Source organism: Limanda limanda, chromosome 6 (genome assembly GCF_963576545.1).
Source record: "Limanda limanda chromosome 6, fLimLim1.1, whole genome shotgun sequence".
NCBI lineage: Eukaryota > Metazoa > Chordata > Actinopteri > Pleuronectiformes > Pleuronectidae > Limanda > Limanda limanda.
The window spans coordinates 21670723-21682842 of NC_083641.1; the positions used below are offsets into that span (position 1 = coordinate 21670723).

At 43.9% G+C, this 12120-nt stretch overlaps 1 protein-coding gene across 1 annotated transcript; it reads left to right on the plus strand.

Annotated features, from left to right (window-relative positions):
- Positions 1-1412: 1412 nt before the first annotated feature.
- tsr1 (TSR1 ribosome maturation factor) lies at positions 1413-8929 on the plus strand. The gene is made up of 15 exons (XM_061072949.1): positions 1413-1548; positions 2402-2505; positions 2593-2821; positions 3294-3428; positions 3570-4018; positions 4405-4549; positions 5026-5213; positions 6581-6792; positions 6908-7070; positions 7166-7276; positions 7374-7506; positions 7669-7785; positions 7946-8086; positions 8188-8262; positions 8647-8929. The coding sequence occupies exons 1-15, from the start codon at positions 1431-1433 to the stop codon at positions 8823-8825; spliced, it is 2499 nt and encodes an 832-aa protein (XP_060928932.1). The 5' UTR covers positions 1413-1430; the 3' UTR covers positions 8826-8929.
- The last annotated feature ends 3191 nt before the right edge of the window (positions 8930-12120 follow it).

Sequence of the window (12120 nt, forward strand, 5' to 3'; positions counted from 1 at the left end):
GATAATATTACACTTTACCCGAGTAAACATACCATTGTAACGCTTCAGTTAGGTTTATACAGTATGAAGATTAGATTTTAATTTTTAAATACTGCAAATTTCAAGTACCCAGACTTTTCTTCTGGAGTCAATTTGGTTAACACAACAATGCCACCTGGGGGAATGTGCACCCTAGGATCTATAGTCTCAACCTCCTTCTCTGGAAACCCATCAACTACACAAGTTCTTACTGATAAGAGGCAGACACATGTCTTCATCACAAAGAATATTTTATTAACAACTCAAAACAATTTAATAGGGGTCTGGAACTGAAAGGGAGAGACAAGATTAATAGGCACAAATATTATTTGATGCAAACAGGACTCAAATCTAACTTTATTACATTACTCCAAAATCTCTATAAAAAATCTCTTAAAATTATAAAAGCCAGCCTACAAAACAAAATGTGAGCTGAGGCCACATGTGGAGAGGCGGTCTGACCGAACGAGTGCCCAGGGATGCAACCGGTTACTCCCAAAGCATCAATGGTGCACACAATATATCCCAGTGCTCCCACTCACATGCGTTACGTGGACCTCACCTGAGTGCCAAGCCTCCCAGCCGTGCAGAATTCAGCTGCACTGAAACAAAAACTAATGTAGAAATTAGGAATATAACCATAAACATTACATCTGTAAACAACAACCAATGATGGTGTAACCCAATTGTCCAAACGAACAAAGATTACAATTCTAACAAAATAAACAAGTAAATGTTGCCAAAAGGAATAAAACCAATATTAACCATAACAGAAGCAAACATAATGGCAGCAGGTGAACCTAACAAAGAAAACAATTAGTCAGGCTGACCATGCTGCAGAAAAACACATTTAATATGGAGGCCACCACTACCAACCACCTCCAGTATGGTGCCTTGGCACGCGTCTCTCACAGCCAGGACAACAGGGCACATGCAGGCTGCAATGGAGGCCGTACATTTAGTTTGCATGCCACAGAAAAATGAGCCTGGAAGGAGAGAGAGTCACTTTGACCACATACCAGTATAACCAGCAACCACCAGCTACAACCACAGCAAGGACAGAGACTCACAAGTTCCTTATATAGTCTGGTTTATTAGAGGAGGAGTCAAGGCTGGGGCTGCGTTCAGCACTGCTGCATTCATATACTGTTTATATCAAGGCTGCACACTATGTTCTCCCACAGTGAGGATTCTTCCCCACCACATCCAAAACACATTTTTTGTGCAAAATTTTCAATATATTCAGTAAACACATTGTGTGATGTAATAATAATTTAAGTCAAATCCTGTCCAAAATATCAGGACATTCCCAAGTAACACCCCTGGCCTTTATTTTGAAGGGGAACAAACTCACCGGAAACCCCGGAAGCCGGAAGAGAATTGGCTGGGCTTTCCTCCCCACATGGCAGAAAATGTCTGCGACTGAGGAAAAACAACAAGGCCACAGAGCCGGAGGTTACAAACAGAAGAACAAGGGACACAAACATGGCAAGCACCGGACGAAAGGGGAAGTGGATAGAGAAAATAAAGGTGAGTGGGTTAGGAGGGGTCGCTTGCAGCTGGTGTTAGCTGTGTTGTGTTAGCATGTAGCCGCGGCTCTGCACACACACGTGTTGACTTCTGGGTACCGATCACATATCCTCGGTTGTCACATGTGAATCTGGGCGTGAAAACAGACCTTTTAATGGATTAAGTCACATTTAAAGACTTAATTTAAAGGTTTTAAAGCAACAATTTACATTCTTGCACCTCAGTCAACTAATAATTGAAATTAAATCACACGATGAGATATTATACATGCTATTCCAGACTTACAATTAGCACCATGACTAGTACACGTTACAATCATGCAATGATGTACTAATGTTAAACTTCTGTGATGTTATAGTTTAAATTATTACGTAATTACTGGCTAGATATGAAACATTGCAGTTAACAAACCTTAGAGGATCCCAATGAACAGCTGTGTGTAATTCAGAAGTGAGCAGCTGCAAATTAGACAAATGATCTAATACCATTCAGATTTAATAGAGCTCATCATTCACGACTATTGTCAGAACTGCTGTAGGTTTCGCAGGGAAATCTTTCTGCACAAAATCTGAAGCCAACTGTCTCTTTAACTTATTTTTAAAAGATTATTATGTATAACAAACATAAACCACCCCTTCTAATGTTCATGTTTTTGTTGTTGGGGAAGAACCATAGCCATTTTAATGCAATCTATTACATGATTATAAACTAAATCAATGCAACTAAGAACATTTTCTAATTATAATCTTCTTGAATTAAAGGCAGCCCTTGTTGCGTTGGATTGCACTTAACTCCATCCGTGTTTTCATTGTAACATCAGTCAAAATTTGCTTTTTGTTGATCTGTCCCACAGGAAGAGTGTCGGTGACAGCTCTTACCAAGAAACAGAGGAAAGAGCAGAGGAAGATGGACAGAAGACACAAAGCCAACCAGCTACGGCGGAACAAGAAAGACATGGTATTATTTTATATTTCACAAGAGGAATCAGTTGCTCTTGACTTGCAGATCGCTGCTGCAGAGATTTCATATAAGTCACCTGTTTAGGTCCTGACAGAGAAGCGGCGTCTCGGCAGCAGGGACGGTCCTCCTCATCTGGTCGCTGTGGTGTCTCTTCACGCTGGTGTGGACGCCGGTGCTGTCACCAAACTGCTGCGTGGAGAGGGCGCCGGGGGTCTTCTTCATCAGGAGCACTGTATCACCGGCATCAGTGACAGTTTTGGAATGATTCTGCCCCGGTTTAAACAGAGGTTCACGTTTCTAAGTCACAGCACAGGTCAGTACTGCGTGAACAACACCATTGTTGAAATGAATTAAGTGAATGCTGTTATGTCTAGCAGAAATAGTGATTTTTATTTACTCAATGCCAGCATATTTCTGGTTTTGCATTGTTTAAGACCAATGCAATGTAATACTTAATTTATCCAACAAATACATGTTTTCACTTAAGTTACTAATGTTAGTCTGGATTTCAAACATATGAACTTTAGGTCACACATCACTGGGAATATAAAAGAATATCTTTAAACTCAAACAATAAGACAATCACACTGGTAATCAAATCAAATGTTGCACTGTTTTACACAGTGAAATGCGAAAGAAAGTGATTAAGTGGACTATATTGGCATAATTCAATTTTAAATGAATAAAAAATCTTATAAGGCAATTTTTAACAGACATTTAGAGATTGAACTACTTTTGTCTTAGATGAACATTTCTGAAGCTTGTCTCATTGTTTCCTTTGACAGCTGACATCCACTCCCTGCTGGATGTGGTAAAGATTGCAGATAGTCTTCTCTTTGTTCTGGACCCCACTGAAGGATGGGACAGCTATGGAGAGTACTGCCTATCCTGCCTGTTTGCCCAGGGCCTCCCCAGCCATGGTGGGTATCTATACATGAACAACCTGGAGCTTTCAGACTCCACCGTTGACACTGAGATAGAGTTTATTCATAATTTGAAACCCCCCTCTTCTACACTTTCTCAACCTGTGTCTTTTCTTTCTCTGAATTTGTTCCATATAGCCTTGGTGTGTCAAGGTGTGTTCGATCTCCCCATGAAGAAAAAGATTGACTCGAGGAGAGCTTTGTCAAAGATCACAGAGATCCGTTTCCCCGACACCCGTCTCTTCGCTCTGGATTCAGAGCAGGATGGCATTTTGCTTCTCAGACACCTGGGCACCCAGAGACAGAGGAAGCTCGGTTACCGCTCCAGACGTTCACACATGTTGGGTCAGAATATCACATTCACACCCAACACCCCTGCTGAGGGTACAGGTGGAAACACCGGCCTGGGAACTCTCTGCGTCTCTGGGTATGTCCGTGGTCGTCCTCTACGGGTTGACAGGCTGGTGCACATCTGTGGACATGGAGACTTTCAGCTCAGTCAGATTGACGCACCACAAGACCCTCTTCCCCTCATCTTCACCTCCAGACCAGTGAAGCTGGGCAAGGGAGGAGACATAAACATGCTGGTAAGAGCTTTTACTTCATCAAATATCATATATTTTCAAATTACAACTGTAATTAGCCAGAAATAAGATGTTTTTGCACATTTATTATATTATTTGTTAGATAATCCATCCAATTAATGCTGAAGAATAAATGATTCAAACACAGGAAATGTCTCTTTTCACATAAAACAGACTTAAGTTTGTACCATAAGTTGACACCTCATATAAGAAGAGGTAGTTTGTTCAACCTTGTCCCTAAATGCTGTTTCTCATTCTTGAGCAAAATTGAATATCACTTTTCATGTTGTGTAATGAATGAAAAGGGTGGCTCACTAAGATGGCAAAATTAATTCAGTAATGTAAAATCCTTCAATGTAGTTTAAATGGGTTGTCTGTGTCTCCCACAGGATACCATTGAAGACGAGGCTCCAGTGCGGGTGCTCATGAAAGCCGACCCCTCCTCCAGGGAGAGTCTTCAGAATGAGGCGGACGTGGATCCCATGGACGGAGAGCAGACGTGGCCGACGGAGACAGAGCTGCTGGAAGCTGAAGGTGCAGACACAGAATTATATTTTTTAAACATGATTCAGTCGGTCAGATGGAGATAAGATACCAGCCAGTGTAGGTGTGGAATAAGATTCAACTATACAAAACAATTGAGTAAAGTCAGATGTATTTTTTTTGTGAGAGGTCTGGTTGCCCTGAGTATTGACACCAAATTCTAACAGGTGATCTTGAAAAGCCTCCAACTGATTGGTAACTGTTGTATTGAAGAAGGAAGCTGTTTTTTAACCAGATTTGATTATAAACACAAACAGTGAGTCAAATGAAAAACTTTACAAAGAGTAAAAAGAAAAAACACATGATTCGATACAACTTACAATAATTTTTACCAACCATAAACTAGTTAAGTAATATAATGTGTGTGTTTGGTTTAAAACGTTTGGCTTTCTCATTAATACAAATTAAATTTGCCACAATAAGACGTTGATCTAAATGTTTCTTCGCCGCTTCTCTTTGCTGTTCAGAGGCCAGGAAGAGCAAACGTGTAATGAAGGTTCCCAAAGGAACGTCGGACTACCAGGCCACGTGGATCGTTGACGAAGATGAGGAGGAGAATGGAGAGATAGATGAAGAAAGCAGTGATGATGATGACGATGATGACGACATGTTGGACGAGGCGATGGATGGCGATGATGAGGAGATAAACTCTCAGGTACACATAGAAGCATTTTGATTGATAAACACACCTTCGTTTGTCCAGCTGTTTCTTGTTGTCACAGCAACAGTATGGCTGCAGTCAGACAGTGTAATCTCACAGAGGAAGACGAGGACAGTCGTATGTGGACGAGTGATGTGTGAGAGTCCTTGGTTCCGGCGGGCGTAGCAGTGCATACGTGACCCGTGGTCAGTGCACCTCGCAGCTGACAGGCACTGTTTGTTTTGTCTGTCTCTGGGCTGTAGTGCCAGGCTCCTCACCACAACAATAGTGTTTGGAGCAGGAGTCCCAGGAGATGCCTCCTCTCTTCCTGTCCTGTGAAAGGAGCTTCCTGTCTGGACGGAGGGAGCGGTTCGACCATTTATTTATTTCCAGCGCTGCTTGAAACAGAGTCGGGGGAAGCTCACCTTGTGCAGCGGGTGCATTGCGATCTGTAATTGTTATTAGCATGTGTTTGATGTAAAGGCTGGCGCACAGGAATACAGATTTCTGAGAGGACAACAATAGGGAAAAGGGCACTTCAAATGATAATGATTATTATTACTGCAGCAGGGATGTTGTAAAAGTTGTGAATCAGCCCCATGCTGAGAGCTTCCCCCTCATGTGTCTGGCTCCTCCTGTAATTCGCCAGTAATGGGAGCACTGTACCGCATGTCTTCTTTGATGATTCGTTTCCTTACACAAATATATTTCCCCATGGAAGCTGCATTTCTACGTGTTCTTAGAGAGGTTGTCTGGAGGAGCTGGAGGCCGTCGCCTGTAGACACACTGGGAAGGGCGCAGAATTTAAATATATGCAAACCAAGACTTCCCACAGTTTGAATGCTGGCGGCTTCTTATCACAATCACACAGACGTATGCAGATTCAAGCACCACTATGCACAGAACCAGTCTCCTTTTAACACTGTTGTTATTGTGGCTGGGCTGGTCTTGTTTATGTTTGGCTGCCTTACAATAACCGTTTCTATTCTTAGAATCTCTTTGACTGCCCTTGTGTTCTCAACGTCTTCGTCTGGTCATTGTTTGTTTGTAGAATATTGAGGCTGCATTGGTTTTATGCAATGCAACAGGGGTTTTGGTTTAATATTAATACAGCAAGAGAGTAGCAGAGGCACCTGTTCATCCACTTACCTCTGGAGTTGGTATGTGGATTTGTTCTCTTGTGGCCTGTTACTATGCTTCGTACTATTAAAATTATTTTTGAGGATATTATCAAACGAAAACTGCTTTTATGGCCAGGGAAAGACATCAGATATGTTTGCAGTCAAAGAATCGGGGCTGTTTTCGCATTTGGCGTCTTCTGTCCACGGGGCTCAATTCTACAGTCTATTAAAACCGATTTGTTCTATTTCCTCTCTGCTCAGGACGCTGGTTCATGTGGTTCAGAGGAGGAGGAAGAAGAGGAAGAGGAGGAGGAAGTGTGCCCCCCCGAACGAGTTGGAGCAGATCAGATCTACGATGAGCACTTGGACGAGACTGCAGAAGAAGAAGGCCTGAAACGCTACCGGGAGGCTCGAGCCAATGTGCACTTTCCTGATGAGGTGGACACACCACTCCAGGCGTCAGCTAAAAACAGGTCAGTTCTGCTGCTTCTGGTGTGACTAAGTTTGTAGGTTTAGGTTTGAAGGAATATATCTCCATAAAGGTTGACCATTGCCGTATTTGATCTTGTTGCTGTCCTGTGTGTTTAGGTTTCAGCGCTACAGAGGCCTCAAAAGTTTCCGCTCCTCGCCCTGGGACCCCATGGAGAATCTGCCTGTCGATTACTCTCGCATCTTCCAGTTCAAGAACTTTGAACGCACTCGCCACCGCATTCTGGCTGAGGCTGCAGAAGTAGAGGAAGAGGGAGCCATGGTAAAAAAAAAAAAAAAGATTGTTTTCATTTATCCATTGCACTTTTTTATTTTAGATTTGTGGCTTCATCGACTCTGCTGCTGCTCTTATTTCAGGCAGGCTGGTATGTGACACTGCACATCGTTGACGTGCCTTTGTCTGTGATGGAGAGCGTGCAGTCAGGCAAACCTCTGGTGCTGGTGTCCCTCCTTCCCCATGAACAGAAGGTATGATTCATAGTTCTGACTTCTAAAAGCCTTTGTGTCTAATATCCTCCATTCCATTTGAAGCGTAGTCAACCTGACCGTTCACTTTTATCGACAGATGTCCGTGATGCATGTCCTGGTGAGGAGACACCCTTGCAACACTGAGCCGATCAAATCCAAAGAGGAGCTGGTGTTCCACTGTGGATTTCGGAGGTTCAGGGCCTCTCCCATCTTCTCTCAGCACACCACAGGTGAAGCAAGCCCACATACAAACCTTCATTTCTTCTCAATGAAACATTTGAGCAGGAGAATTGTAGGTGTGAAGATCTGAAAAAGACAGATTTAGCTGCAGGACATACTGAACCGCAGAAAATGAATAACTGAGCACTGAACTCGGCTCTGCTCTCCTCTAGCTGACAAGCACAAGATGGAGCGTTTCCTCAGGCCAGATGCCCCCACTGTGGTGTCAGTGTACGCCCCCATCACATTCTCCCCTGCAGGAGTCCTGCTGTTCAGACAGCACAATGATGGTGAGAGGAAGAAGGAAAAGTCATGCTTGTACTAGAAAATAAGTAGATTGCTGCCTTGGTTTCAACCTTGTACCAATCCATTCTGTTTTCTAAATTCTTTTCTTGAATTATCCACTTCAGGGAATTCTCTACAGGTAGTTGATCTGTTTGTCTCTTCCAGGCATCCAGGACCTGGTGGCTACAGGCAGCCTGCTCAGCTGTGACCCTCGGCGTGTCGTGCTGAAGAGGATTGTGCTGAGCGGTCACCCGTTCCACATCAACCGGCGCTCGGCGGTCGTCCGCTACATGTTCTTCAACAGGGGTGAGGGGACGTTCCCATGGCTGCAGAATATTACTCCATGCTCAACTTCTCGGTGGTTTTCATTCCTGTTTTGTTGCTCTTTTGTTTTCTCTCTCTGACAGATGACATCATGTGGTTTAAGCCGGTGGAGCTGCGATCCAAGTGGGGTCGGAGAGGTCACATCAAAGAGGCTTTAGGTGAGAGAATTCAAAAACAAGAAGACAGCATACATCTGCCAAGAGCCAATTGTATAGGACACCCATTAATATCAGTCCCTAAACATTCCTGATATTTATAGTTTATTGGCGAATCAGTGTAAATGTCAAAAAACAACCAATCTTGTTAAAGAAAATCTCTGGATCTGCAACCTAAATTTAATGGGTTCTTCCTTGGCTCATGCCCCACCCCTCAACTGATCATGGAAATCAGTTGAGTAGTTTTTGCCTGATCCTGTTTACAAACAAACAAACAGACAAAACATGTCATCCTCCGCAGAGGAACCAAAACTCGGTTTGAGCAGCGTCGTCAGGCATCACTTTTTATGTACAGTCAAATCTGACCACCTTATTTTATGTTTTCAGGAACACACGGCCACATGAAGTGTGTATTTGATAATCAGCTGCCCTCTCAAGACACTGTGATGATGAATTTGTACAAGCGGGTGTATCCTCGCTGGACGTATGACCCCTACGTGCCCTCATCTTTACCCTGGGTGAAGAGAGAGACCCCTGTGGAGGAGGACGACTCGGACATGGAGTAGTGGAGGGACCACAATGCAAGAGACGTACAACCTGTATTAAACAGTAATACCCAACATCCGTGTGTATGTGCAATGTGTATTAAATACAACAATTTTGATCCAAAGTATTTCCTGTTTGTTCATCTTGAGTTTCAAACTGGCTGCAGAGTCGACTTTGTCCACTAGATGGCAGTGATGATTAAGTAACGATAAAGTTTCCTCAGTGTTTTGTCGAGCAAATCTTTGTTTGAAATAGGTCAAAAATATTTCAGCGACTACGAGTGAACAAACGTTTGGGTGTGTGTGTGTGATTCAACAAACATGGAGGAGCGTTACCACAACAACTGGCAGGTCAACGATAGTTTTTACATGCGTCACTTTTCAAGCCCGTTACACCGGCAGCTCTTTGAAGTCGTGCAGATGTGGCTCAAAGTCTGCAGCCACATTAAAACATACAAAACAGTTATGTAGATAATGTTTGAGATATCAAGGGGCTTTAATCATGGAGAAAGAACCCACATGTTGTACTTATGAGCAACGATTCCCGTCGATAATCTCAATGAACGACTTGTGGCCCTAAAGCTTTGACAAACGGCAGCTGTCAGGTTGAGTTATTTGTATAATCTTTTATCACAAACATGCCTCAGTGGACTTTAGGCTACCAAAACCTTAATAATCATCCGTCTTCGTACAGTATGAAGCACAAAACTCATTTCTGTTGGAACTATTTAAGTTACATGGCACGACCGACATTGGTGTGAGGGCAAGGGAAGAAACAACATGGCCTTTAAAGCAACAGTTTTCCCTGTACCCTGTATTTACAAGTGGTCTACCTAAAATTGTACTAGCACCTAAAAATAGAAGTACTGATATTTCTTTGCCTCCGACAAGCAGTACACACACAGTTTCTCCCTCCATGGTGGTCTCGCCCTGACCCGAAGCCTCCTCTTTAGCTCTTGTCAACACGTTGTGACCTCGCTGTTGTTTTCAAGCTAAAGTCGAAGTGCTCCACAGTCCTGCATCCTCCCCTCTGCCCCGTGCTCCTCACCGAGGAAAACACAGATTCATCATAAATCTGACTTCTTCTGCATGTTTGCTGCAACATGATTCATCTCGGGGGCTCTGCTGGGACTGCACCACAGAGGCATGCCAATATGTCTGGGAAAGCAGAAGGTGAAGACTTCGGGACGGAGAGGAGAACATGATCCAAGAAACCGAAAAGGGGAGCGAGAGTTCACTCTGTGCATTTTCATTTGATTACAGTGGAAAAAAAGATAATACAATCGGGGAAAGACGGATTTCACTAATGCCCATGGGGGGGAGGGGGAGGGGGGGGCATGCTGGGAGCTCTGGACAGTTTTGTGGTAACACTCAATTTATTTTCAACTTGACTGTTTTTTTTTTTTTTGCACACGTATCAAGGCAAGGGCACAGTGATGTGTTGAACACATCTTGTTAAGGCTGAGGGGAGGGGGGGGCCTGTGAGCTGTGCTGGCCAGCAGTTCATGCTTAAGGGGGGGGGGGGGAATTCAATACCCCCATGATGGAGAATGCTCTCATAGTAAAACATCTACAAAAATGGAACTGGATTTACATGCAGGCAGGACATTTTTCAATGTGAAACGGATCAACACTCAGCTGTTTGGGGACCAACATGCGACGTGGTGCGGCTGAACCCCCCCGAGAAGTGAAGTGTGTGTTTGGCACAAGCCTGTTTGTCAGAGGACGTGAACGCTGGTGACTTAGTGCTGTTTGGAGCAGGAATGTCTTGCGGTTCCGAGTTCACTGCCACCACACTTAGTTGGCTCCCACTGGAAGATATAATGGGTGAGAGATTTTTTTCCATTGGATGTGGATAAAGAAAGGAAGGGAGAGAAAAAGGGACAGAGAGGGAGTGAGAGATAAGGGAAGAGCCAGATGATGTTCGGCATGAATAAAACCAGAAGTGGTGGGAGGAAGCAGTCAAAGGAATGCAAATGGGGGGGGGATGCACAGAGAAATTAAAATAAAAAAAGTTCGTGGGTGAGAGAGAGAGAGAGGGAGGGAGAGAGAGTGAAATGGAGGAGTGTGAGAGTCGGGAGGCGGTGTGGGCGAGGGAGGAGGAGAGCAAGAGTGGCTGGCGTTTATGGATTGCAGATGTGGCGCTGTGGGGTTTTGGCAGGGGCCGTGCGCGCCTGAATCCTGCACCGGCTGGGTGGCACCGGGGTGAGAGGGAGGTCACCGCACCGCAGCACACAGCCCATAAAACACTGAGAGAAGTGGGGGAAAAGAAAGGAGAGGGAGAATGACTCTGAAGTACACACCAGCCCCCGGGCATCATGGGGTGAGCAGATCACACTCTAGGTTCACGCATGCACGAGCACATGCAAACATCGTGCATGTGATGAGTCAGGCCGACAGTGAAGCCACAGGTTGATGTGTCAAACAGCACAGAGGTCAGAGGTCATCTTGTGTTCGATAAGGACGATGTCGACATCTTCCCCAATCAGATCAAAATCATCACACCATCTTCGAGAAATGTTTCTGTGCACATTCACACATTGATTCTGCATTTATGATACGCTGCACTACAAGTACCTCAGCCTGATGTTGCACAGCTCATGTTTGCACTTTATTCCATACGGCCAACTGTTGTTGCACCTATCCTAACCAGATATATATTTCTTCCTTCCTTCCTCATACTCTATTTGTCTTTGTTAAATCTCAAGTTATAAAACTCTTTGTTTTTCCGAGGCTACACGTTCAAGCAGAGACAAAGTGGGTTTGTGGTTTGTTACTTGTTAAGTTGTCTTATCGTATCTAGAAGGCATTTCCCTGCACGTTATACTGTGTACAGTTGGTGTATGTGACAAATAAAATGTGTATTTGTATTTGTCTTTCTCCTGTAACACAATCATGTTGTTCGGCCTTGGCGGTGGAATGTGCTCCACTGAGTGCCATCCTGGTTTTACACTCGTTTTGAGTAGATCATAGAAGACTCTCTGTTGCATGGGGTGAACGTGCTGATGCAGTCAAAGTAGTAACTACACAAATTGAGATGCATTAATAGTACAATAGTGCAATTCTGACAAAACAGCTCCCCCTGTGGAGAATCTGAGATCCGCTAAATATGAATGAGTGAGTTTGTGAATGAGTGAGTTTGCTCCATTCGGCGCTTTGTGTATAAAAGCTACAACACACAACAGTGTCTGTATTAATAAATGCAAAATAGAAAACGCTTTTATCTCAGGTTGTCGCTTGAGTCAAAGAGGTTTTTCCAAACTCTGGTAAAAAAAAAAGTGAGTGTTGACTTTGTTGCAACATAAAACCATATGAC